Genomic DNA, 24,619 nt, shown 5'->3' on the forward strand with positions numbered 1-24,619 from the left:
TATTTCCCAAGTATACTATATGTATTAAGTATACTAATATCAGGGTAGTAGTATACTTGTAAGTGTACTACTTCAATACTTCTTGGGACAAAATTGGCCCACTTTTAAGTTTATACAAGTATACTTTTAAGTATACTTCGGTTGTAAGAGTAGTAAACTTTGAGTACACAACTGGTTTACACCTTTCGTACTGCAGCTGTACTCTAAACGACACAAGAGGTGCACTTATAGGTATTAGTTATATATTCTTATAGCCCACTTTTTAGTTTAGGAAAGTATACTTTGAAGAAAACCACAGGTAAACATGTATATATACTTTTAGTTTACTGTTTATGTAATGCTAGTCCACTTTTCATTTTAGGAAAGTATAGTCTAAGCATTGTGTATGTGTAAGAATAGTACACTTTGAGTACACAACTCTTGCATCTAAGTTTTATTTTGTACGGCAGCTATGCTGTGAACTAGGGGCAGCACGACTTCAGACTTTTTAAAGTCAACAGTTATGTGGTGATAGTTGAGTTGATGTCAACTAATCATTGAAGACATCATGAATAAAATCACAGCAGAAGAAAATGCTTTGCAACAAGTGACCATAAAAAACTGACTTTAAAAATCCGAAGTCCACAGGTCAGTAGAGCGTGACTTTCCAACGAGCCCTGGATCGCATTACTAGCCTTTAGGGAACCGGAGATACGGACCCTGAAATCACCTGTGGTCTTCTCTGAGGCGTCCAAGTTGTTACTGTCAATCACGTGATCAGCGACTAGTTGACATCAAGCTTATAGCGTCAAGCCAAGCAGTAAAGTCGACTAGTCGACTAGTCTGTGCAACCCCGACTGTGAACTACAGCAAAAGTGAACTTATAGGTAGACTTTCGTTTACTAGTTACATTCTTCTGTCCCACTTTTGAGTTTATGAAAGTACACTTTATGAAGTATAATTACAAATACAGCCCACAAGTATAGGTTTGTACAAGTATATGTATATACAAGTTTATATAGAAGTACAAGAGTAGGCCACATATACTCAAACTTTTCTGTATACTTGTCAGTATACAGAAGTATACAAGTATACTTAAGTATCATTTTGTTTAGTATATTTCTGATAAGTACATAAAAAGTAGACTGAAAGAACTCACTTATGTTTAGTTTACTAAGTATACTAATAGCATAATTCACCTTTAATCCCAGTTGTGGTTTCCGTGTTTCTGCAGGCGACTGACCCTGACGTTGGGGACACTGAGGAGCTTCAGTATTCTCTGGAGGAGTCCAGTTCATTGCTAGCAGTGGAGAGCTCCTCTGGTCAGGTCTATGTGATGGATTTGACAGGAATGGGCGGTAAGGTCATAACCGCCCAGGTCAAAGCTACAGATAAACACGGCCTCTTCGCTACAGCTGAACTCCAGGTGAACCTACATTCCCACAGAACATTCAACAAGTTTCAAAACGTACTGTAATCACAATTTCATCCATGCCATAGACCTTCAAGTTCATTAAAATATTCTGTCAAGTCCAAGTGCTCATTGAGTTGTAGTTGCAATATCGAACGTTTCCCCACTGCCTCCTCACATGCAGTAGTGCGAACTGCAGTGCAGGTTAGTTGTGGTCTATCAGGTAATAAGAACACTAGACAAATTCAGAAGTTTGTTGAAGTTCAGAACAGATGGTGCTGCAAATTACAAAATGGCCAAAAGCTGTTTAGTTTAGGACTGTAATGTTGTATGTAAAGCCAGCAACAATTTAAGATTTTAAAGTTTGCTGAAAATCGTAAGTCCTCCTAAACATGCCCGGATTTGGAAGTTAAGGCGCCCCCTGCTGTTCCTACTGTCTTTGCTATCTTGAACCTGTGTTTGTAGAATTAACTGACTGTGGAAAAAAACACATTAAATAACACTGAGCCTTACCTTTAGCTAACCAACTACTTTGTTTACCATTTTGACTCTAACCATACTCCTTTTTTCATAATTCCTAATTGTTGAGATGTGAACAAAGTTATTCAGAGTGGGCTGCTGGTGTGGGTTTCCTCGTGCTTAAAGATGCAGAAAACGCTACTTGAGTGCTAATAGCACCCCTTGTGGGCAATCTGAATTATTGTGGAGAAAATTAAAATGCAAACCTTTTACATACTGTAAACACGACCATTGGTTACACTCATTGAGATTAATTTTTTTAGAGGTATTTGGTCATTTCTATCTTTGTGCCGACATTCTGTAAAGCTTCACCAACCTTTAGTGCAACTGCCATGAACGAACAAATATGTGGGCGGAGCATGGACAGGCCAATTATGAAAATGACTAATGTGCTAATTGGTGACTATAAGCTTCCATTCATTGTTAGCAACATTAGCATGTATGGTTGAGTGAGGTACGAAGCTATCAAGTTTACATTACCTGTGTGTGCCTTTCTCAGGTGACGGTGAAAAACAGCGGCAGTGATGACGTTGTGGTGATCGCGCTCAACCAGCCGGTTCACACTGTGCAGGAGAAAATTCGGGAAACTCAGAAGTGAGTAAAATACACCGCAAGCTGTTTTGGAAAGCGACAGATTACAGGTGCTTTGGTTGAAGAGGCCAGTATAGCTAAGCTTATTGAGTCAAACTTTCTTAACTTTTCTCAACTGGCCTCGCTCTCTCTGGGTGGGTAGGATGAACCTTACTCTCTTTATCACTTAGCACGATGCTAGCCAGTGTAGGCATCTGTTAGCGGACATAACAGAACTGGTGGTTAGTATTCTCCTCCAAGAGCCCTCCTAGCGCAGGTAGCATTGTGTGATTAGGGGAGTCCTAACTAGTGGGTGGAAGTGAATACCATGAAATTGGAGAGAAAAGTGGAAAAAAGAGGGTTAGGAATAGGGCCAGGGTTAGAGTTAGGTTGTAGGTTGAGGTTTAAGGTTAGGGTCAGGATTAGGGCCAGAGTTAGGATTAGGTTTTGGGTTGAGGCTAGGGTTAGGATTAGGGCCAGGGTTAGGGTTAGGTGTTGGGTAAGGTTAGGTTTTGCGTAATGGAAGTAACATATTAATAAACATCTACTTAATGTAAGTGATGTATCAACAGAACATCTACAAGATATTCACTTCGGGGTATCCAGATGCTGCATTACTGCTACTTCACTAGTATGTTGTTGATGTGTTACTGATACTCTGTTAAGAGTTTATTAATCATCTACAAAGGACCACTTAAAGTGTTATTTTTTTTTCTTTGGCAATTAAAGAGGTCCTGTTAACATTCTGACTTGACAGTTCTATGAAATTAGCACCAATTCAAATAAATTAGAAGATGAATGACAGTCCTTTCTTTTTTCCTCAAACACCTTCCACTCAGAAATAATCTCCTGAATCAAGTATCAAAAACTGAGGCTAGAAAGTTGCAAGCTGGATGGATCATTGGAATTTTTATTTTTTCCCCGTCTCCCACAGTTCTCTGGAGAAAGTGCTCGGCTGGAGCGTGAACGTTTTAAGCATGAGGGTGGAGAGCGGAAACGAGATGCGTTCACTCCTGAGGGAAACCACCACCAAGACCTACGTCAGTTTTATCGCAACAGACGAAGACGGCACCATCATAAGTGCCAAGGAGGTCAATGAGTAAGTTGACCCTAAAGCAGGCTGCTGCTGTACCAAAGACTCAAGGAATGTTTCATGTAGTTGAGCAGCAAAGACATGCTTGGTGTCCAAAGTGTAAAAATGTACAGACAAAATTCAGGCTGCTTAGCTATGCTAACATACTTGTGTCCATGTTTATAGCTAACAGTATTTCAAACTTGTATGGTTTCAGTGTCAGAAACCATATAAGTGAGTCTATTTAAGTTTACTTAACACATTTTTAGGCCTGCACTTAGCTCAGTGCTAATTGGTGTCTATTACCTGTTAGCTATGTAAGCCTTGTAGTCAGTGCAGAAACTGAAAAAGCAAACGTCTTGGCTGAAATTGGTTTGTGGGAAATTGAACAAATGTGATTAACAGACTGTTGCTTTAAGATACTGGATTACAGTCATGTAAAACTAGCTTAGCACCTTTAGTTACTTCTAAAACGAACATGGCCGAATGTTCTAACTCCTACAGGAAGCTGAGGAGTGAACAGGAGAGTGTGAAAGTGGAGCTGGAGAACGTGTTTGGTCCTGGGCTGGAGGTAGAACAGGAGCTGGAAGGAGGTTCTGGAAGTTCACAAGAGTCTAACGAAGCTGTGGTTGTTGCACTCGCCGTTCTCTTAGCGCTAAGCATCGTGGGGCTTATTGTCCTAGTGGTGGTGAGCGTGATCAAGTAAGTGCTCGATGACAAAGTCTGAGGAAACTGTTGCTTTTCATGAGCTGTAAATGATTTGCATGTGAATGACCCATCATTCATGCTTTCTGTCAAACGCATTCTTGTGTAGCAACTGTTGCTAAGTAGGACAAGCTTTACAGAACATTGACACAAATGCCATTCAGTATACTGAGAAACTGTATCAGCCTGTTCAGATTCGCTACATGAAGTTGATTATCCAGTTTAAATGCTGTTATACTGAGCTTGACTGGGCTGTTGAAAGAGTTTTTATACAGCAGTGCTCCGCAAAATAGTCCTCGCGGACCCCCAGACAGTCCAGAATTTTGGATTGGAGCAAAAATGTGGAACACCTGCGGTCCCTGAGGACCACATTGGAAACGTATTGATTGATGCTACACAGAATCATTATAAAAACCATATACATCATAGAGAAGAACTGGTCTCACTTTATTTGGATAATCCACTATAGTCCCCTATAGATTAACTACAGATGTACAAATTGCTCACAAATTATCTGTTGAAACTCAACAGTGGTGGGGTTAGGGTCAAGACTTGGACCAGGGTGAGGGTTGGGTTTAGGTTTAGGGTTGAGGTTAGGGTTAGGATTAGAGCCAGGTTTAGAGTTTAGAGAAAATTATGGTCAATATAGTAGATGTTTAGTTGAATGTATCTTGAAAGTAAATTATGTACCTACAGATCATCTAAAGTGGACTACTGAAATAAAGTGCTACCGAAGAACCATTTCGACCATGCAAAGAACCATATACGCATTCTTGTTGTTCTTTAAGTGTTCGTGGTTCTATATCAACAAAACCTTATATCTCCATTGTGTGACAACACCAGCTTCCCTGTAAAAGAGGTGAAATTTTATAAAGATGGTACAAAACTGCTTAAATTCAGCCTCTGAAAGTTATGAATAATTTTCCTTCTGTTGTAAAGTCACCATTTTGGAGATGGCAAGGAATTCGCCACAATGCTAACATTGGCTATATTACATTACAGAGAAAAGTGTGACTTTTTTTGAGCATAACACAAATTTGAAATTAATATTGTATTTAAAATGTGAGCTCGTTCAACCCAGCAAAAGTTGCTGCAAAAGAACACGGCATGCATAGGTCACGTGTAATTTAAACTCACTGTGTTTTATGTTTACTCAGGTTCAAGAAGATGAAGGACACGGAAGGTTCGGATAAAGAGAGCTTTAACATAGGAAAGCGACACATGAGTGAAGTGTAAGTGCTGCAAAAAGCCTAGTGTGCTCTACAGCTCTCTTTCTGGAGTTCAAACCAGATTCACTGCAAATTTATTTTTTTTTCCAGAGTGATTTCAGGGTTGGTATCAAATATGCCCTAGTGTAGACACACTATATGGACAAAAGTGTATATTGGGACACCTACAGGAGCTTTTATGACATCCCATTCTAAATCCATAGGCATTAATATGGAGTTGGTCCCCCTCTTTGCAGCTGTAACAGCTTCCACTCTTCTGGGAAGCTTTCTACAAGACTCTGGACTGTGTCTGTGGGAAATTTAGCCCATTCATCCAGAAGAGCATTTGTGAGGTCAGACACTGATGTTGGACGAGAGGGCCTGGCTCACAGTCTCCGTTCTAGTTCATCCCAAAGGTGTTCGATGTCAGGGACTCTGTGAGGGCCAGTCAGGTTCTTCCACACCAAACTCACCCAGCCATGACTTTATGGAGCTTGCTTTGTGCACTGGGGCTCAGTCACGCTGGAACAGAAAAGGTTCTTCCCCAAACTGTTCACACAAAGTTAAAAGCAAACAATAGTCCAAAATGTCTTGGTCTGCTGAAGGATTATGATTTCCCTTCACTGGAACTAAGGGGTCTAGACCAATTCCTGAAAACAACCCCATATCATTATCCCTCCTCCACCAAACTACAGCTGGTACAATGCAGTCAGGCAGGTAACGTTCTCCTGGCATTCACCAAACCCAGACTCGTCCACCAGACAGTCAGATAGAGGAGTGTGATCATCACTCCACAGAACACATTTCCACTGCTCCAGAGTCCAGTGGCTGTGAGCTTTACACCACTACATCTGATGCTTGACATTGTGCTTGGTGATGTAAGACCTGCATACAGCTGCTCTGCCATGGAAACCCATGCCCTGAAGCTCCTGGCGTAGTTTTTGTGCTGATGTTTTTGCCAGAGGAGGTTTGGAAGTCTGCAGTTATTGGTCAGCAGAGCGTTGGAGACTTTTATGCACTATGCGCCTCAGCACTCAGTGATGCGCTCTGTAACTTTATGTGGTCTGACACTTCGTGGCTGAATTGCTGTGGTTCCTAAAGGCTCCCACTTTTCAATAATACCACTCACAGTTGACTGTGGAATATCTAGGAGGAAAGACATTTTGTGAACTGACTTACTGAAACAGTGGCGTCCTATTACAGCACCACGCTCGAATTCAGTGAGCTCTTTAGAACGACCCATTCTTTGTAAAGGCACTGCATGGCTAGGTGCTTGATTTTATACACCTGTGGCAATGGGACTGAATGAAACACCTGAAGTCGATGACTAAGAGGTGTGTCCCAATACTTTTCTCCATATAGTGAATGCATATTTTAACATCTTTATCCTTCTTTTCTCTCCTCTACAGCTTCACTAATGAAGTGGTGTTTACAGAGACACAGGAGGTAAGAGGAGACCTTTCAACCAGTTAATGACCTACAGACAAAAAAAGAATAACACCATTACACCAGCACAGAAACAAGAAAGTTGATAGTGAATTAGGAAATGCGTGTTCATGGCCAGCTGAGCGGGCGGGGCGGCTCCCGTTTTCCTTAGATTTTTGACAATGACTTTAGACCAAGTAAATATTTGCATCATGTAAAATTAAACATGCTAACCTCCCTAGTAAAAGTAGGGTTTGCTGGTGCTCTCCTGTTCTGGCGCACCTGTGGTTGTTTTACCTGTTTAAATATCTCAGTGTTGCTTGAACTCTCACTAGACTGACATTTTTCTTTTCTGTTTTTTTCTTCCAAGGATCAGGGAAGTTACAAAGGCAGCAGGAAAACATCAGAAGTATCGGAGAAAGGAATCACTGCAGTGGCAGCTTTTTGAAAAACACCTATTGAAAATCACTGCATTGAAGTCAGGAGTGGGAAACATGACGATATCTGACCATTACTGTAAAAATAACATCACAATGTGCTCCTCTTAGATACTATTAGTACTTCCAGAACACAGCTTCATTTTTAATGATGCAGGACAGTTGTTAAGTGTTCTAGAACAAAGCAGAGTAGGCCTACATGGGCATCACCATAAATCATGATGGAGCAGCCTATCCAAGTCAAAAAGACAAACAAACAAAATTAAAGGTACAGCTTCCCCCACCCTGCGGGGCAACAATGGCAGCCTGTGCAGAGAGACCCAGCAGCTGGCTGAGCAAACCCTGAACAAAACTCATTTTATTTAAAATCCGCCTTTAGGCCCAAAATACTCACAAGACCCCAACAATCTCATAAATGGCCACAAGTTTGCTGTAATGCTAAAAATAATCGCTTATGTTTAGTGAAATATGCAGAGTCTCCTGCTGGAGAGAATTAAGCATGTTGTCTGCCTCCCTCTGGACAAAACTGCATGACCGTGTTCCCGGACATATTTTTACATTCCAGCTGTTGCTTCATAAATCCTCTCTGGTATCATCAGTACTTTTAGAACCCTGCTTTACTCTAGAACCCACGTGTCAAACGCAAGGCCCGTGGCATAACCCTGTTCAGCCCGCAAAATTATTTCACTTTTCTTTCATTATTATTATTATTATTATTATTGTTAGCTCGTTTCAAACTGAGCTACACTACAGTCCCCAGCATGCACTGCAACATAGTGTGTATTCTGACCCCCGTCCCCAACAAAACTCAGCGGTTACACAAAAAGAAAAAATGTCTGGTTTCTAGTTCAAGAAAATAAGCAGTTTTTATAAAAATCTATCTAAAACAATTTAAATGATTAAAACAATTACAAATTATTTTTGAATAAGTATTCAGTGTCCATTTTGCTGTTGTAGTTTTGGTGTATTTTGAATAACCAATGGCCGGTCAGGTCGTGGCAGAATGTTAAGTAAAAATGAAGTAAAAACACAGCTGGCCCACAGATTTGCTGAGATTTTTTTAATATGACCCTTTTAGTGGTTGAGTTTGACACCCCTGCTCTAGAACAGTGTACAAACTTCAGGTATTGTGGTGTTTCTGTTTTTGCCATATTTCCCACCCCTTGTTCAAACCACAGTGATGGATTTTTTTTGGTTTTTTTTTTTTACCAATTTTCTTGATTTTTAGCGTTGGATAAAGCGAAGCCATTGCTTTTGTTAAAGGCACAAACATGTCCAAAAAAAGTGAGTCAACCCTGTTACTGTAATTTCTTAAAACCCTAAGGACACTAGAAGACTAGAAGGTTAATGAGGAGTTTACAACTTTGGATGAAAACCGGCAAAGTTAATAAAGAACTTTAAGTTCTAAAAAGCTCTGATTATACAGTTTGTTTCTAAACGGCGGGACAATGGCAGGGTTTGAGCAGCTGTATGTTATTTAAACATTAAATTTGAGATGAACAATTTCAGTGTCAGCTTCACAGATCCCTCATTTTGGGGATTTCCTTCTTTTTATATTCACACACTTGTCTGCCTTTTTTCTACAATGCAGTCTTTACATTGTTAATACTGTTTTCTATTCTGTAAAAAATGACAAATAATCAAATATAGTTTGCTTGTATTAACATACCTAAATCTACAGTTCACAACCTGGATAGATGTACCCAGGTTTCTGTAAGACGTGGAGTGTCAGAGCTAAAACTACAGAATTGAGTAACTGATTATATGGGTTTGTGTAATAAATGTATATAATTATTAAGGAAATATTTTCTGTGAGTTTTATGCGAGAAATCAAAGAAATCTCAGTCTGCCATTTGACTTGGTTCATAATTAAATCATATTAAAATTTTATTAAGTTATCCTATATTAAAATAAATCAAGAGGAAAAACTGAAAAACATAACAAGAAAACAGAAAAATGCAAGGATGACATTAGATAGATTATGGAATGTATCTTGGTAAATAAAATATAGCTCCAACAGTTACATCAGGTGTGCTTTATTCAAGCAACACATAGTTTTTTGTGTCTGATAAAGCACCATTAAGTCTATATACATATACAGCATATGTATATACACAGTAGATTTATATATATACAGTATATACGACACTTACCATTGGATATATACTGTATACATATATCTTACATATATACTTTTTTTTTTTAATCTTCTCATTTACAATGCCAGGCAACAACTAGAAGATTCTTTACAGAATCAAGTTTGTCGTGGTTCTTTTTTTTCTGTTCAATGTACAAGTAAACGTAGCTTTGATATCAACCACAGAAGAAAAAAAAAAACAAATCAGCAAGGCAACGTTTCGCCTCACTGCGATAAGTACAAAACTGGCACAGAAGACAATACATAGTGATTAAAAATGCAAATTAAATTAGGAACAAAAGGGACTAAAACTCTGTAAACCTTTCCCCGTCTCAGAACAGCAACCTCTAAACAAATAAACCACTTCAAAAAAAAAAATAGGAAGAAAGAAAAAAATCTAAAGGAAAAAAAACTTTTTTTGCCCTTTGATAAATGTGCTATAGCTTCTTCTTATAGTTTTCTTCTTTTTATTTCTTGATTGATTTTTTTTTTTCAGCTAGAATGTTGCAGCAGCTGACTGTAGGTGTTACTACGGTAACTGCTCAAGTTCAGGTTCCATAGTTCCTTAGCAACTGTAACACTGCACGAAAACCATGAACGTCAAGCCTTGACCAGAGAAGAAACCAGACAGACTGATGAACAGACGGAAAGCAAAAACATACCAGCGGCAGCCAAAAAGGTCTACAGTACAGTTTGGTGACCGCCCTGCTTAAGGGAACGAGGCTAATGTTGCAAACAGTGAATGAAAGTGAACCACCAGCTGATCTATATATGCTCCAATATAAATAAACGCATAAATATAAATAAACGCTCCTATAAATGCATTCCTACTGAGTTTGTCGCGAGTGTTGCTAGGTTGGACAAGCTTTACAGACGACTGATGAAAATCCCACTCGGCCTAACGAGAAACTGCAGCACATGGTTAAAACGTGGAAATTCAGAGTGCAATGTTAATTAAGTAATGATGGTAAATTCTACCTAGTTTAATTCGCTTCAACACAGTCCAGCTCCACAGCGAAGCAATTTAAACTGGAAACTCAGTGTTATATAGCGACTTCAAGCTCCTGCCTACGGAAGTCTGGAGAGGCCACGAGCTCTTATAATTTTCTGGACTGTTTTCTTGAGATAACGAGTTAATTATCTTGAGATTTCAAGATAACAACTTTGTTATGTTGTATAGCAACTTCAAGCTCCTGCCTACGGAAGTCCGGAGAGGCCATGAGCTGCTGTTGTAATTTTCTGGACAACTTTATTATCTTGAGATTATAACATTAACTCGTTATCTCAAGATAACAACTTTGTTACTTTGAGATCACAAGATAATTAACTGGTTATCTCAAGATAACACAGTTGTTACCTTGAGATCACAAGATAATTAATTTATCTCAAGAAAACAATTTTGTTATGTTGCGATCTTAAGACTAACTCGTTATCTCAAGATAACAATCCAGAAAATGCTAACTAGCTCACGGCCTCTCCGGACTTCCATACCAACCTAAACTCATTAGTTTAAATTCTGGTAAAGTTTGAAAGAATGCATTTGTGGGCGGGGCATCAACAGGTCAATTAGCATTATGAAAATGACCATGCTGACTGGTGGCTACTAGCTTTTCAATGCTAGCAACACTGGCACGTAAGGATATGCCATCCTTTACCAAAACAAGTGTCGAATCAAAGGGGATTTGGACTGGGAAATCACCAAACTGGACGAAGCCGGACACCACTGCAACAGACAGAAAAGGTGGGAATAAAGGAAAAGGACAAAATCAAGACAAAGCGGAAAATGAAAATGAAAAGAAGAGAGAAGAAATAAAAGAAAGAAAAACACAACAAAGTGATGTCATGAGGCCCGTGACCCTCCTTTACCACCGGCGGCGGAGAGCTTAGTAACCACAGCAACGGCGGCCTCGACGGTGCGGTACAGCATGTCCAGAATGTCCGGCTGCTGCTGCGTCCCAGAATTCACGGCTCCCTGTGAGGGGGCATGGCCACACATGCCTGACTCCGCCTCCTGCAGGCTGCAGCTCCGCCCCTCTCCTGCGTCCTGCAGACTGGAGAGCAGTAGTGCTGCAGCAGGATCGTCTGCGGAGGAAGAGGAGGAGGAAGAGCAAGTCTTAGAACCGCTTTCTCTTTCGCACTCCTCCTCCTTCTTCTCCCTCGCTTCTTTCCGCTCTTCCTCCTCTCCTTCACCTCCTTCCTCTTCGTCTCCGCCCACCGAAGGCCCTGGAGCAGGCTGCTGCAGTGAGGCGTCATCAGAGCGGCCAAAAACTTCAGGCAAAGAAGATGAGGATGAGGACGATGAAGATGAAGACGAAGCCTCCATTTTCTCCTCTTTCGGCGAGCCGCTGTCCGGAGAGGGCGGATCCTGCTCTGTTCCAGGATCGATCAGCGAAGAGTCCCGCGTTTCCGTGTCAGATGTGCTGTTGGGCGTTAAAGCCTCCACAGGCTCCGCCTTCTGCTCCGAGCAGGCCACCAATGAGGAGGAAGTGGAGGCGGGACAGACTCCGCCCCCTAAAGCGCTGCTGCCCTCTCCTGGCCGATCGTCATCGCTGCTCACGCGGCGACGCTTCACTGGGGTGGCGCCCTCTTCTTCAACTAAGACAGATAGATAGATAGAACTTTATTGATTCCGAAGGGAAACTGCAGTGTTTCAGTAGAAAGACATATAATTTCAAATGAACTTACATTTACTATGCAGAAAATAAATAATAGAAATAAAAATAGACATAAGTTAAAGTATAAAGGGAGAAATAAAGTATATCTATTTGCATATTAACATAGCAAATGAGACAGATGTGTTGTATTTACATGATAGCAGGCACTGAGTGGTATGAGACTAAAAGGGAAAAGACACGAGAGGTACATGCCACTAAATAAGGGCTGTCAAATGAGCTCAAAAATGTAATTAAATTAGAATTTTCTCCATGTTTTTTGTCAGATATATTAGAATTTTCATATATTATTTTTTAAACAGAACTTAAATATCAAGCGTCCCGAAATCTTGCGGTTTTAAAAGGTAGTAGTTCTCATCCTGGAGGCATGAACTGTCCAAAAATGAACACCTATTTTTACACATTTCTGAAGATGACTCTTAATAAAATCCCCCGACGAGTGATATTAAGGTGGGAATTTAAACATAACCATAAAAGTATGTCCCTTTAGAAAATCAGTAACTGACTCAGTTCCAATTCCAGTTTGAATTTCCCGTCACCTGAAACCTTTGACACCAGACTCAAGGTGTCTGGTAGCAATGATTAACTGACCATCATTAGTGGACAGCACTGACTCAGAAAGAAATATCAATGTCAGCGGTAACTGTTTCATTGCTGATGTGTTGTTTACTTAAGACAACAGTCTTTAAAGCTTTATAACGTTCATATGATACAGACGGTCATTCTGACAGAATACAATATACTTCAGGAAGCGTAGGGGGTGATATGGGTTATACTGTTTTATTCCACCATAAACGGAGAAAATCACTTGTCGAACTGATTTTCAGTCACACAAACACATGGATAGGAGAGAGGCTGTATGCACCTTTGGCTTTGGTGTCCAGTGTGTGTGTGGAGCGGTGCTGTAAACACGCTCTACATTTACTCAGCAGCTCCTGCAGGGCGGGGCCAAGCGCCGGGTCCAACTGCTGAGGAGTGTGTATGGACAACATCAGCACCAGCGCGCGCAAATCCTGTACAAACACACACACACACACACACTGTGGTGAGAAATTGACAGGAACAATGTATTACAAAGTGAGATAATTATGAATTTATGGAAGACAGATAAAACTGCTGTAAAGGAGACAGAGGTGTGTGTTACAGACTGCACTGAGAGAGAGAGACAGAGAGAGACAGAGAGAGAGAGAGAGAGAGAGAGAGAGAGAGAGACGAACAGACAGAGTATGTGTTACTGACTGCGTTAAGCAGGCTGCTGGTCTTGCTGATCTCTGCACTCTGATTGGCCGGTTCAGGCTGGAGGGAGTGGTACTCGTTCAGTAGGTTAGTGACCAGAACGCTGATGAGGTTAGCACAGCTCGGCCCAGACAGCACCTGCGGTTGGACCTACAGACACAAGCACTTGTTTAAGAACAACAAAAACTGGAAATAAACCTTTCCCACAGCGTCACCCAGCACACAGCCTGTTCACCATTCTGCCATCAGGCAGGAGATTCTGCAGCATTCAGGCTTGAACAACCCGGTTAATGAACAGTTTCTACCCACAGGCTGTCAGGCTTCTGACCAAGCTGTGATGCTGTGGGTCCTTCCCCAGTTACCATTTCACTCAGTCACTTTTTCAGCATTATTATTGTTATAATAATAATAATAATAATAATAATAATAATAATAATAATAATAATAATATCATATTGCTGCTATGGACAATAACACTAAAAGTCATTTCAAATAACAACACTGAGTCATTTAACTCACTTTAAAATGTATATATTCTTCACAGATTATTCCTTGTTTAATATAAATATATTTGTACATAGCAGAGAGGATTCTTTCCCTTACATAGGTCCCTCCTGTCTCTATATTTTGTGTATATTTAATATATTTCAGTTTTTTCTTTATTTTTATTTTTACTTGTTAACTTTCTGTAGAGTGATTATCTGAGCCTCACCACAAGTATTTCAACGCATGAATGTCATGACGTTGTGCAAATGACAAATAAACTTGAAAATCCTAAAATGGCACAGGTGCCACCGCCTTACCTTGTGTAAGAAGCAGGTGAGGAAGGAATAAGCTATATTATTGTTGAGGAAGGTTCGTTCATCCATCAGAATACATTTAATATATTCTCCAAATGCAGGGTCCTCACACAGCAGCTTCACACACGTCTTAGCCAGCGTGGACTGTACACATAGAAAGAAAGAGAGAGAGAGAAAGAAAAAGAAAGAGCAAAAGAGAGAGAGAGAAAGACAGAAAGAAAGAGAGGAGAGGGATTGTTCATTTATTAATTTATATCATGCAAATCATGGCAAGACACTAATTTTCCCCACACACGAATGTCATTAAACTTTTTATTAGGGTTGCAGTGATACTGGAACTGTGGGCTGATAGTTTTCATGCCAGTGCCAACACAAACATTTATTAAATGTAGAAATTGGGACTAAACCCACCTCGAATACCATTACAGAGAAATATAACATTTATCTCAATTGAGTTGTAAATGCAGTAAAATAAATAAAATTGTAACGCAGTAATATTTTATTCATACACATTTCATTTTATTCAATAATATTTTAAAGCTGTAGCCCAGTGTGGCTTAAATGTTCTGCTTTTCCAAAGCACAATAAATACATCATCCTGCCTGTACAAAAAAAGCAGCCTATAGTATGTTTTAGGACATCCTCAGAACACAGCATCAGATAAAGCAGCTTCATATGTCAGAAAAAAACTGTCATGTTATCGGCTCTCGTCCAATCCGACATCAGACGAAACAGTCTTGGACAAAAGACCTCAAGCTTAGTGACCATCACTAGATTACTTAGAGTTTTGTGGCCAAATTAAAGATGACAGTAAAATATAACCACGACTTCTGAACTGATTTTTTTTTTCCAACAAGCTTTAACTCACTGTGTTTGCTCCTATTTCCAATTCAGCTTTAGGAACCGTCTCAAAATTACCAGAAGAAAATTTGTTGCCGTCATTATTATGATCGCTATGTGTGTAGTTACTTTGTGGAAAGCCTACCCTAATCTACCTTATATGCTGACCAACATTATCTCGCACACTGTTACCTGAATAAGAGGATTTTGTTGCCAGCACTGGGCTAAGAAAAGGACTTTTGTACTATCATAAGAGTCAGTGTAAGCCTTCACATGTATAGTGGGAATTAGGGCTCAACAAGAAATTGCATTTTTATCATTATTGCACTACGAGTTTCCGTGATAAACACACTGTTAAGGGCCGCAATGACAGAATGGGTCAAATTACCTCACATGCACAGCTCCAAAGAGATATAAGTGTACAGTCAGAAAACCAACAAGATGTTCCCTGCACAGCATCTGAACCTGCTCTCTCACACGGACCAATTAGGCTAAACAGCCGGTTACAAAATACCAACTTGCATGGCTCAAAAACTACTCTATCCTGATAGACTAGCCTGTAAAACTGTGAATGGTGCTTACATATTTTTTGCTGTTGGCGAGAAAGGTTACATTTCTGTTTCTGTGCAAAAAAACCTTGTGGCTGTGGCACATCTAGTCCGTTATTTTAATAATATTTGTTTTGCTTCTCATATTGTCATTGTGGAGTCCAACACCTTCATCACACATCACATTTTTTGGCCATATCGTAAGTCCTAGTAAGAACAGTGTGTGTGTGGCAGGACTAAGCTCTCTTACCTGAGACTGACTCAGCTCTGTCCAGAGTTTGGGAAACAAAGCAAGGTGCAGCGGCAAACCTTCATACGCCATCAACACACCTGTACACAGGTAACAGAGAACACACACGCAGTTCAGTTTGGGTGATTCGGCTATATTACTGTTGCGATGTGAGCAGTCTTGACTAACAATACTATTTTTGCGTCTACAGTGTCAGAGGTAGGTTTGCCACTCAATTGTATGTACATACATGAGAGTTTGCCCAATACCTTGGTTTAATACATTAGACCTACAGGGACCTCAAAAAATCTCATTAAAGTTTACCAGTAGTTCAATGCTTGAAGTGTCTAAATGCAACCCCAATTCCAAAAAAGTTGGGACGCTGTGTAAAACATAAATAAATGTAAATAAAAACTGAATACAATGATTTGCAAATCTAATAGACCCATATTTTATTCACAATAGAACACAGAACACATAGCAGATGTTGAAAGTGAGACATTTTACCATTTCATGAAAAATATTAACTCCCTTAGAACTTGATGGCAGCAACACATCTATGAGACTTGCAAATCATTGCATTCTGTTTTTTTTTACTTTTATTTATATTTTACACAGCGTCCCAACTTTTTTGGAATTGAGGTTGTATATTTTTTTTATATTTTTATATTTTTTGGTCTAAATACTTAAAAACACAGAACACAGACACACCTGTGCACAGATACAGAATAAAAGAGAACATGCACTCGTGCCCACACTGAACACTAACAGCCCATATGATTCATGAGTAAAGCCTTACTGAGTTTGACCAGTGTCTCCGTAAACTTCTCACAGTTGATGGCCACTCTGCACAGCAGGTGGATGAACTGATGATAGGAGAGGAAGTAGTCCATTAACATCCTGTCATACACCTCATCTTTACCCTGAGAGAGAGAAAGAAAGGGAGAGAGACTTTACTTTCTAATTATAATTAACTGTTACTTCTACAGTCTTTTGAGAAACTTCATGTCCAGTTTAAGCTCCAACATAGAGCTTTCAGTTACTAGGTGCCTTCCATCTACACTCATTGGTCATTTTATCAGAAAGCACTATATAAGTACACTTAGTAGGTTTACAGTTGCTGACTTAACTCATCTGTTGCATTTCTCAGCCCCTTTAATCAGTGGAATGGGACCACCACAGTACCACCACTTACTAGTAGAGCATTATGGCCAAAACATACATCAGTGCAGCTTTTTGTTCACATTTTCTGTTCCACCTTAAACAGAAAAAGCAGTGCAGTGAATGAGCTCACTAAAATGACTGAGCATTACAGGTAGTCTCATGATTCCCATCTACAGCCAGGAAACAGGATTAGAAAAGGTAACGCATGTACCCAAGAACACAGCGGTTCAGGTTTAAGTTTTTCCTGTTTTCTAGCTTTTAAAAGCTGGTAGAGCTGCTAAAAGTAATATGAAACCCAGTGACTGAAAGCAAATGCATCATTAGTTTGGCACTAATATAACAGCAATTAGCACCGTCATAGCAGATAAAATAAAGGCTACTTATAAAGTTTTTCATTAAACACGGCAATGAAAATGTGTGGCTGGTAATCATGAAGTTATAATCAGAAGATCAGTTTAAAATAAAATTTAACGGCCAACTTGCAGTTTTAACACAACAGCTCTAGTAGCTGGTTTGCCAACATCAACAACAACGACATCAGGAGCATATGATTTGCCAATATTCAATAATAAATATGCAGAGGTACACAAACTGTATCAGAATTTAGCTGTTTTATCACACAGTCACTGGAAACGTTCTGTTTTTCTGCCAATACCTTGGTTAAATACCTATAAATATCAGTATTCGTACACAATCCCGTTGTACCAAAGCAGCGTCACCAGCGTTGTCCACCCAGAAGTAAGTCCTTTGTTGTGACGTAATGCTCATTTGTCCTATTGTGATGCTATATTTTTGCCACACCACCAACTCCTATGGTGCTGGTGCCAGTGGTATTTCTGGAGTATTTACACATGTCACTGTTTGGTTGAGTGGACCTCCACCCAAAAGAGCAGTTCTGTGGTCAGAAACTGACCACTGATAAAGAGCTAGAGGAATTGTGCCTCAATGAACTACAGTCTAAAACTGTACACCAGAAGAAGCTACAAGGTAGGTGTGTCTAATAGATGGTCTACAGTCAGGAACGGTAAATCTACAAAGTGCTCTCTTCAAAGGTGTTTCTAATAAAGTGGCCAATGAGAAAGGGTCACACTGATACACACCAAGTCAAGCACTCATGCACACTTACCTTGCTGGTTTCCACCATTGAAGGCAGGAGGCACATGTTAAGTTCAGGTCGGGGAGGCCGAATATTGTTCTTACCCCCCATCAGCTTGATGTTCTCTCTACAGGGCAAATAGGGGCCAAACGACACTACAGAGAGAGAGAGAGAGAGAGAGAGAGAGAGAGAGAGAGAGAGAGAGAGAGAGAGAGAGAGAGAGAGAGAGAGCGAGAGGAGGAGGAGGAGAGAGAGTGTAGAATTTTAAATAGAATTATTAGAGCGTAATTACATTTTAATAATTACTATTACAGTGTAATTACATATGTAATACTTAATAGCTGTAACAGTTGAGGCTGCAATGATTAGTTCTTGATGCTAAATATAAAAAAGCAGCACATTTACTTAAAAACAATATAAAAACAATGCTCTACATTTACGGCTGAGATTAATCATTTTTATACCAAAATTGCAACTTTAAAGAGTGTAATTTTAATTACAGCCTCTATGATCAACAACATTGAGTTTTAAGTGGAAAATAATCCTAACAGCACAGTGTGAACTGCGTGTTCATGAGCTCACTACACTCAGTGCTCAAGCCAGAGAAAATGGATATGATGCACAAACATATATGGTCACTTGCATTAAAAGTGTTTCGTGAATTTCAGCCTTAAGTTTTCACCTTTTCCCATTTAGTGAGCTGCATAAAATCTCAGTGATATGTGGAAAAAAAAACAATCCTCACTTTGCAGTGTTTTAAACCTCAAGTTCAAAGGACCTAACCAAATTTGGGTGAAAACAGATTTCCTTGCTTTTTTGTAAAGGTAATAATGGTTTAATTAATCCATTAATCAAATAATAATCAACAATGCTTAGGGATGCTGCTGTGGTGCCGGTGTGTTAGAGACTTACTGGGGATGTTGCTATGGTGATATGTGCAGTGGTTGTGTTGCAGGAAGGGTACGAGTGTGTGCAGGAAATCGTGTGGACTCAGCAGCACCAGCTCCTTCAGCACGTCTGAGGAAGAGGAGAAAGAGGAAGACAGGGTCGTTACTCTACATGCCACACACACATGCAACAATACTGACTCAGTAAGCTGACAAAGGTACTACATCACCCATAATGCATCACACATTATGGGCAATCTAGAATCTAGAAATAAGAAATTGTATTTATTCAGACTTACCACTATTTTTTCATTATCAATGTTACATATAAAACTCAGAAGACACGTCAAGGTTCACCGGAGGTTGGGCTAGTAAATAAAATGGCTACATTCATGTTGTAGACATTGTGACCCCTGGTTCCTATGAGCACCACTGTAAAGAATCAGCCAGTAAAGTTCTCTACAGTGAACCATTTCACATCAATCCACTCTGAATGATGCTGTTTACACTTCAGCAGAAGTAACTAAGTAGCTTCAGAATGACAGACTACTTTTAGATCCCATGTGTCAAACGCAAGGCCCCTGGGTCAAGTCAGGCCCGAGGCACTATTATTACCCTTTTTCACCATGAGCTGCACTACAGTTCCAGGCATGCACTGCAACGAAGCGTGTGCTCCCACCCCCTCCCCAACAATGATCTATGGGACAGCACTTTAAAAAAAAACAAAAAAAATAAAAGATGCCAGGTGTAGTTCAAGGACTAGTTCAAGTGAATGAGCAGTTTTAAAAAAACCTACTGTACACTGGGGACATTTAACGGTTATCAGCTAACGTAATCTGTTATTTTACATGAAACAATTTGTTTTTATTTAAAATGATTTTTGAATTATTCATGTATTCAGCGCCTGTTTTTTGCTGTTGTAGTTTTGGCATATTTTGAACAAACAACGTCCAGTTCCAGTCATGGCAAACTGTTAAGTAAAAATAAATAAAAACACAGCTGGCCCACAAATTTGTTGAGATTTTTTAATGTAGCCTTTTAAGTGGTTGAGTTTGACTCCCTTGTTTTAGATGATAATCTTAAAAGAAAATCTTCAAATAAAAACAGCTCATTGAAAGATCAGAAGCTTTTAAAGCTTTTGTAATAGTCACACACACAAACTGTGTGTGTGTGCGGTTTACAGATCGTGGACTTTGTTGATTTGGAGAAGATGACGATGTGTGAGTTTTACCGAGGCAGGCGTTGCGTAGTTCTGGAGGACTGTAAGAGTTGAGCAGAGTCAGCAGTTTATGTGCAAAATCAATCCTCTCCTGCCACTGAATCAAAGCCTGTTTTACATCTAGAGAGAGAGAGAGAGAGAGAGAGAGAGAGAGAGAGAGAGAGAGAGAGAGAGAGAGAGAGAGAAATTATAATTCAGAATATCATGTAACTATTACGACTACTGGAAAACAGAACGAGTTATTACAGTGTAACTACACATTAAACACAATATCTAGTAATAGTGGGCATTATGGGTGATACAGAATTACTGTAGTGTATGTGGGGGTTTCTGGTGGGCAATGTAGCGAGTAATGTGTTAACTTTTTAGTGCATGTAGGGTGCATTGTGGGTAATGTAGTACCTTTGCGCTGTAGGTAGGGTCTTGTTGCCTTTAACACTGAGAGGAAAATGGACAGCAGCTCCACTAAGTCACCAGTCACATGACAGGCTGTGGCCTCATGATACATCATGTGCAGGGTATTAAACGACTGAAAAGAGTGTGAGAGAGTAGAAAAACAAAGAAAGAAAGGAACAAAGGTGAGAGTGACATCCATAAGGAATATTGCCTGCAGTATGACAGGAAGCTAAAAAAGTTAAGAAAAAAACTGCATAACCAGAAAGTGTGGAACAGTTACCTCAGTCATTAAGATGAGTCCTCTGTTAAAGACCACCAACAACCTGTCCTCATCATTCTCCAATAACACACGGAAGGCACTGAGAGAGCGAGAACAAAGAAATATTCTTCATAAAAATATCCTAAACCAGTGTTACTTAAGCATGTGCTCAAACAGACACAGCACTGTGCAAAAGTTTAGGAAATTTATATTTTACAAAGTTATTTTTCTCAGCAGCAAGCTTTTATGAAAAAATACAAAATGTTGAGAGGCTGTTGAGAGACTACCTGATAAGCGTAGTCCAGCAGGAACGACCGTCCAGGCAGCGTAAGTAGCAGCTGATTGTGGTCTTTTTAAACTGTTTAATGTCTTCCAGCTCTTCCTCCCTCATGTCCGGCCTTTGAGCCACAAATAGCTGCATCAGGTTAAATAACTCCTCCACTGCCTGGAAACAGCAAGAGAGAGAGAGAGATGTGTTTACACTTTTGTATGAAATCTCTGTATATGTACTAAGGCTGCACAATATGTTAACTGTACTAGTCTTTGAAATACTGAAAGCTGTTAGTAGCAAAGAAGCCCTCTAAACAATCATTTTAAAAAGCTCCATGTTAGTTTTAACTATAAGGGCAAAACTATTTCTTTGGGGTCAAGATTGGGTTTAGGATTAGGCTTAAATTCTCAGTACATATATACACTTACAAACATATAATACACATGGGAAATATTACATACAGGTTCTTACATATAATACATATGGGACATTTTACATACAGCTACTTAGATACTTTTACTGAAAGCGAAACACTTGTATGTTCCGTTTTCACTTTTTTGTATAATTTAAAAATCCAGTTACCCTGTGCAACATATTAAAATGTCATGATGACCAATAAAAAACTACCTAAAATAACTTAAAAATCTTGTTGCATTGACTTCAATTACAGAGTAAGAAAATTATATATAATATATATATAAATATATATAAAAATATATATATATAAATGAAACTATAAAAATGCAGATTTATATATATATATATATATATATATATATATATATATATATATATATATATATATATATATATATATATATATATCTGCATTTTTATAGTTTTTACTTTTTTTGCATAATTTCGAATTTTAAGCTACCGTTTTGCATTCTGTTCAATTTTACTGACGAACAGACCAATAAAAATCAGCTAAAATGATTTGGAAAAAAATCCTGTTACAATAACATCCACTAAAAGCTAAGAATGTTTTTCTCTCCCGAAAGATCAAATCATTTTGGAAATAGGAAGTTTTGTTCTGACAGTGAGGGGCATATTATCGCTTACATATGTAGAATATGTATGGGGCATGTGAGACACCACGTCCAAACACTGTGTGAAAACAATTGTGTGTGTGTATGTATGTACCCCCGGGTACTGGCTGGCGTGCGGTGTAAGGTTCTTGAAGGCCCACTGGATGTTCTGGTGCGAGGCCAGCTGGCGGGTGAAAGCGGCCGACTGCTCACAGCACATGCGCAGGATTCCATAATAGGCCGGCAGCATCCCCCGGTTAAACAAAACCACTTCCTGATCGTCATGGTCAGCCAGGATATAGTTGAAGGCGATGTTTTTGGTCACCACGGGATTCTGCACAATCAGCCGCACATTCTCACTGCAGTCCACGCAAACATTGTACCAGAACGACAGCAGCGCCTGCTTGTTGTGATTGGTGGCAATTGCTGGCTCTGAGAGTTTGGGCTGGAGGGAGAGATGAAAGGAGGAGTAAGGGACAGATCGATGTGGAGGGAAAGGGGGGCACATGGGAACAAACAGAGACAGAAAAAGATGCATGGATTGGGAAGGAAGGGGAAGAAGAAGTCACATTAAACTGTGTCTTTTCCATTAAAAATCTGAAGCCCGGTATTTTTTACACAGCTTTGTAGTGATTACTCTGTGCCTCTCCCACTCCCTACCTGAAAGAGGTTCCAGAGGTCCATGAAGTATCCAGAGAACATCAGCTTCTCTGTCTTGGAGATCAGGCAGTAGGTCATGAAACTGAAGTACTGAACCAGTTTGGTGGTGCCATGAACTGCCACATCCACATAAAGCTTAGCCCGGCCCAGCAGGCCCAGCAGGAGGTTATACACCTGGGGAGGAAGATTACAACACCAACATTAAGGAGGTCTGCACTATTACACAATAACAAACTATCACATTTATTTTTTAATACTAATCATTTGAGTTTTACAAACAGTGATTTTGCCACACTTCCTCCGCAGCGTGGAACCGGTTCAATTTTCTTAAATTAGATGTACCGCAGAGCAAATATCACTGCTGTTTGCAAAGTTTGGCAATAGTGTTTAGCTATCAGAACGGGCAACATCAATAATCCATGAAATATCTATTGATTAGAACTTGCCATCTCTTGGCGATAGGGAACAAAAACAGCTGTGCTACTGAAGAACTCAATGTGAGTTGCTCCTTGTATGATTGTACAACATAAAGAACAAAAACCAGTACACTGTATGCAAACTTCTTTAACTAGTAGAATAACACAAAATAAAACTTTTCATGAAGAGAATTAATGAAAAATAAGACAAAGAACCAATTCTGGGTAGCTCCAGCCCCAGTACTACAATATTTATATTATACAGTGAAATTCACTCGAAAGAGGCCCTGAATATTCTGTAATAACTCTCGCTAGGATGAAGCAATCTGAACGAAAGCATGTGCAATGTGCCCCTCAGTATATGTGATAACTGAGAACTGACAGTCATATCAGTCAGTAAAGCACTGTTTAACTAAAAACTACTTAAGTATAACATTAAGATCTTAAAACCTAAGTATAAAATGACATTGACAGATATTATCAGTTCCTGGAAATTCTTGGCCCCTTAAAATCAGTATATCAGCCACAAAATGATCATTTCAGATCTCACTTCTTAGATGTACAGTTCAGATTTGAGAGTGGATAAGTGTCTGTAACGGCTCAGGAGGCAGATCAAACACTAAACGAAAGCAGCGTTAGAGCACACCTGATGCAGGACGACAGTGGTGTCAGGACTGAGGGGGAGGTCCCTCGTAGGGATGTGGAGGGAACGAGTGGAGCGGAACATCTGCCGGAAAGAGTTACTGGGAATCAGGGAGACCAGGAGATACGCTGCCGCTGTGTGAAAGAGAGAGAGGGACAGTAGAGTACATCATGTATGCCTCTTTTTTGCATGCAAGCATGTTCTTACGCATGCCCGATTTACTGTTGTTTGCTATTAACAATACTCTGTACTGATTTTGTAAAAAACTGCAACACATAAATGAGCCCTCTAACCAATCAGCGTGTTTATGGACCATCCTGACCAATCACAGTTCCACATGAGTGTTTCTGTGGGTATTCTGATGTGCCAAGTTATTCATGCAATCCAACAAAATTAAATTATGGTCAAAATAATGGCAGACTTTAAATATGGCATATCACTGACTCACTCATGTTTCAATCTGTTACTTAGCATAAAGGAATCGCAGTATGTTGCAATATAACTGCTATACTATACATCTGATTATATAAATCTGATTATCCTGTTCACCACTTTATTTCACAAATGGTCTGTTGTAGAAAAGATCAAGAAAAAAAATAAACTAATGAACAAAAAAGAAAGTAATTCTGCATGTTAGTCAAAGGGTTCATTCTGTTACAGGAGGACATTATGCTGTCATGAAGTACAGTCTCCTAACCCAGGATCTGTCGATATTTTAAATTTCACTTTGTGTTTAGCAGAAATTTGTTCCCTCCTCCCAGTGCCCCTGTACACATGCAGAAATGTATGTAT

General features: G+C 39.6%; 2 protein-coding genes across 6 annotated transcripts in view; one reads left to right on the forward strand and one right to left on the reverse strand.

Moving 5' to 3' along the window:
* Positions 1–7,349, forward strand: part of LOC118798085 (protocadherin Fat 4-like) — a 33,441-nt gene extending 26,092 nt beyond the window's left edge. For both annotated transcript variants that reach the window (XM_036557421.1, XM_036557420.1), the window contains 7 exons: positions 1,214–1,405; positions 2,409–2,503; positions 3,414–3,578; positions 4,056–4,253; positions 5,414–5,488; positions 6,874–6,910; positions 7,260–7,349. In XM_036557421.1, the coding sequence (XP_036413314.1) occupies positions 1,214–1,405; positions 2,409–2,503; positions 3,414–3,578; positions 4,056–4,253; positions 5,414–5,488; positions 6,874–6,910; positions 7,260–7,337 (840 nt within the window). In that variant the 3' untranslated portion in view covers positions 7,338–7,349. The remainder of the gene's footprint in view (positions 1–1,213; positions 1,406–2,408; positions 2,504–3,413; positions 3,579–4,055; positions 4,254–5,413; positions 5,489–6,873; positions 6,911–7,259) is intronic.
* A 1,522-nt stretch (positions 7,350–8,871) lies between these two features.
* Positions 8,872–24,619, reverse strand: part of usp34 (ubiquitin specific peptidase 34) — a 100,593-nt gene continuing 84,845 nt past the window's right edge. For all 4 annotated transcript variants that reach the window (XM_036557417.1, XM_036557418.1, XM_036557416.1 and 1 more), the window contains 15 exons: positions 23,831–23,961; positions 22,769–22,942; positions 22,224–22,553; positions 21,097–21,254; positions 20,831–20,909; positions 20,557–20,683; positions 20,167–20,274; positions 18,961–19,065; positions 18,079–18,203; positions 16,588–16,711; positions 15,810–15,889; positions 14,175–14,315; positions 13,375–13,521; positions 13,001–13,148; positions 8,872–12,058 (listed from right to left, as the gene is read on the reverse strand). In XM_036557417.1, the coding sequence (XP_036413310.1) occupies positions 11,304–12,058; positions 13,001–13,148; positions 13,375–13,521; positions 14,175–14,315; positions 15,810–15,889; positions 16,588–16,711; positions 18,079–18,203; positions 18,961–19,065; positions 20,167–20,274; positions 20,557–20,683; positions 20,831–20,909; positions 21,097–21,254; positions 22,224–22,553; positions 22,769–22,942; positions 23,831–23,961 (2,732 nt within the window). In that variant the 3' untranslated portion in view covers positions 8,872–11,303. The remainder of the gene's footprint in view (positions 12,059–13,000; positions 13,149–13,374; positions 13,522–14,174; positions 14,316–15,809; positions 15,890–16,587; positions 16,712–18,078; positions 18,204–18,960; positions 19,066–20,166; positions 20,275–20,556; positions 20,684–20,830; positions 20,910–21,096; positions 21,255–22,223; positions 22,554–22,768; positions 22,943–23,830; positions 23,962–24,619) is intronic.

Source organism: Colossoma macropomum, unplaced genomic scaffold (assembly GCF_904425465.1).
Source record: "Colossoma macropomum unplaced genomic scaffold, Colossoma_macropomum, whole genome shotgun sequence".
NCBI classification, from domain to species: Eukaryota; Metazoa; Chordata; class Actinopteri; order Characiformes; family Serrasalmidae; genus Colossoma; species Colossoma macropomum.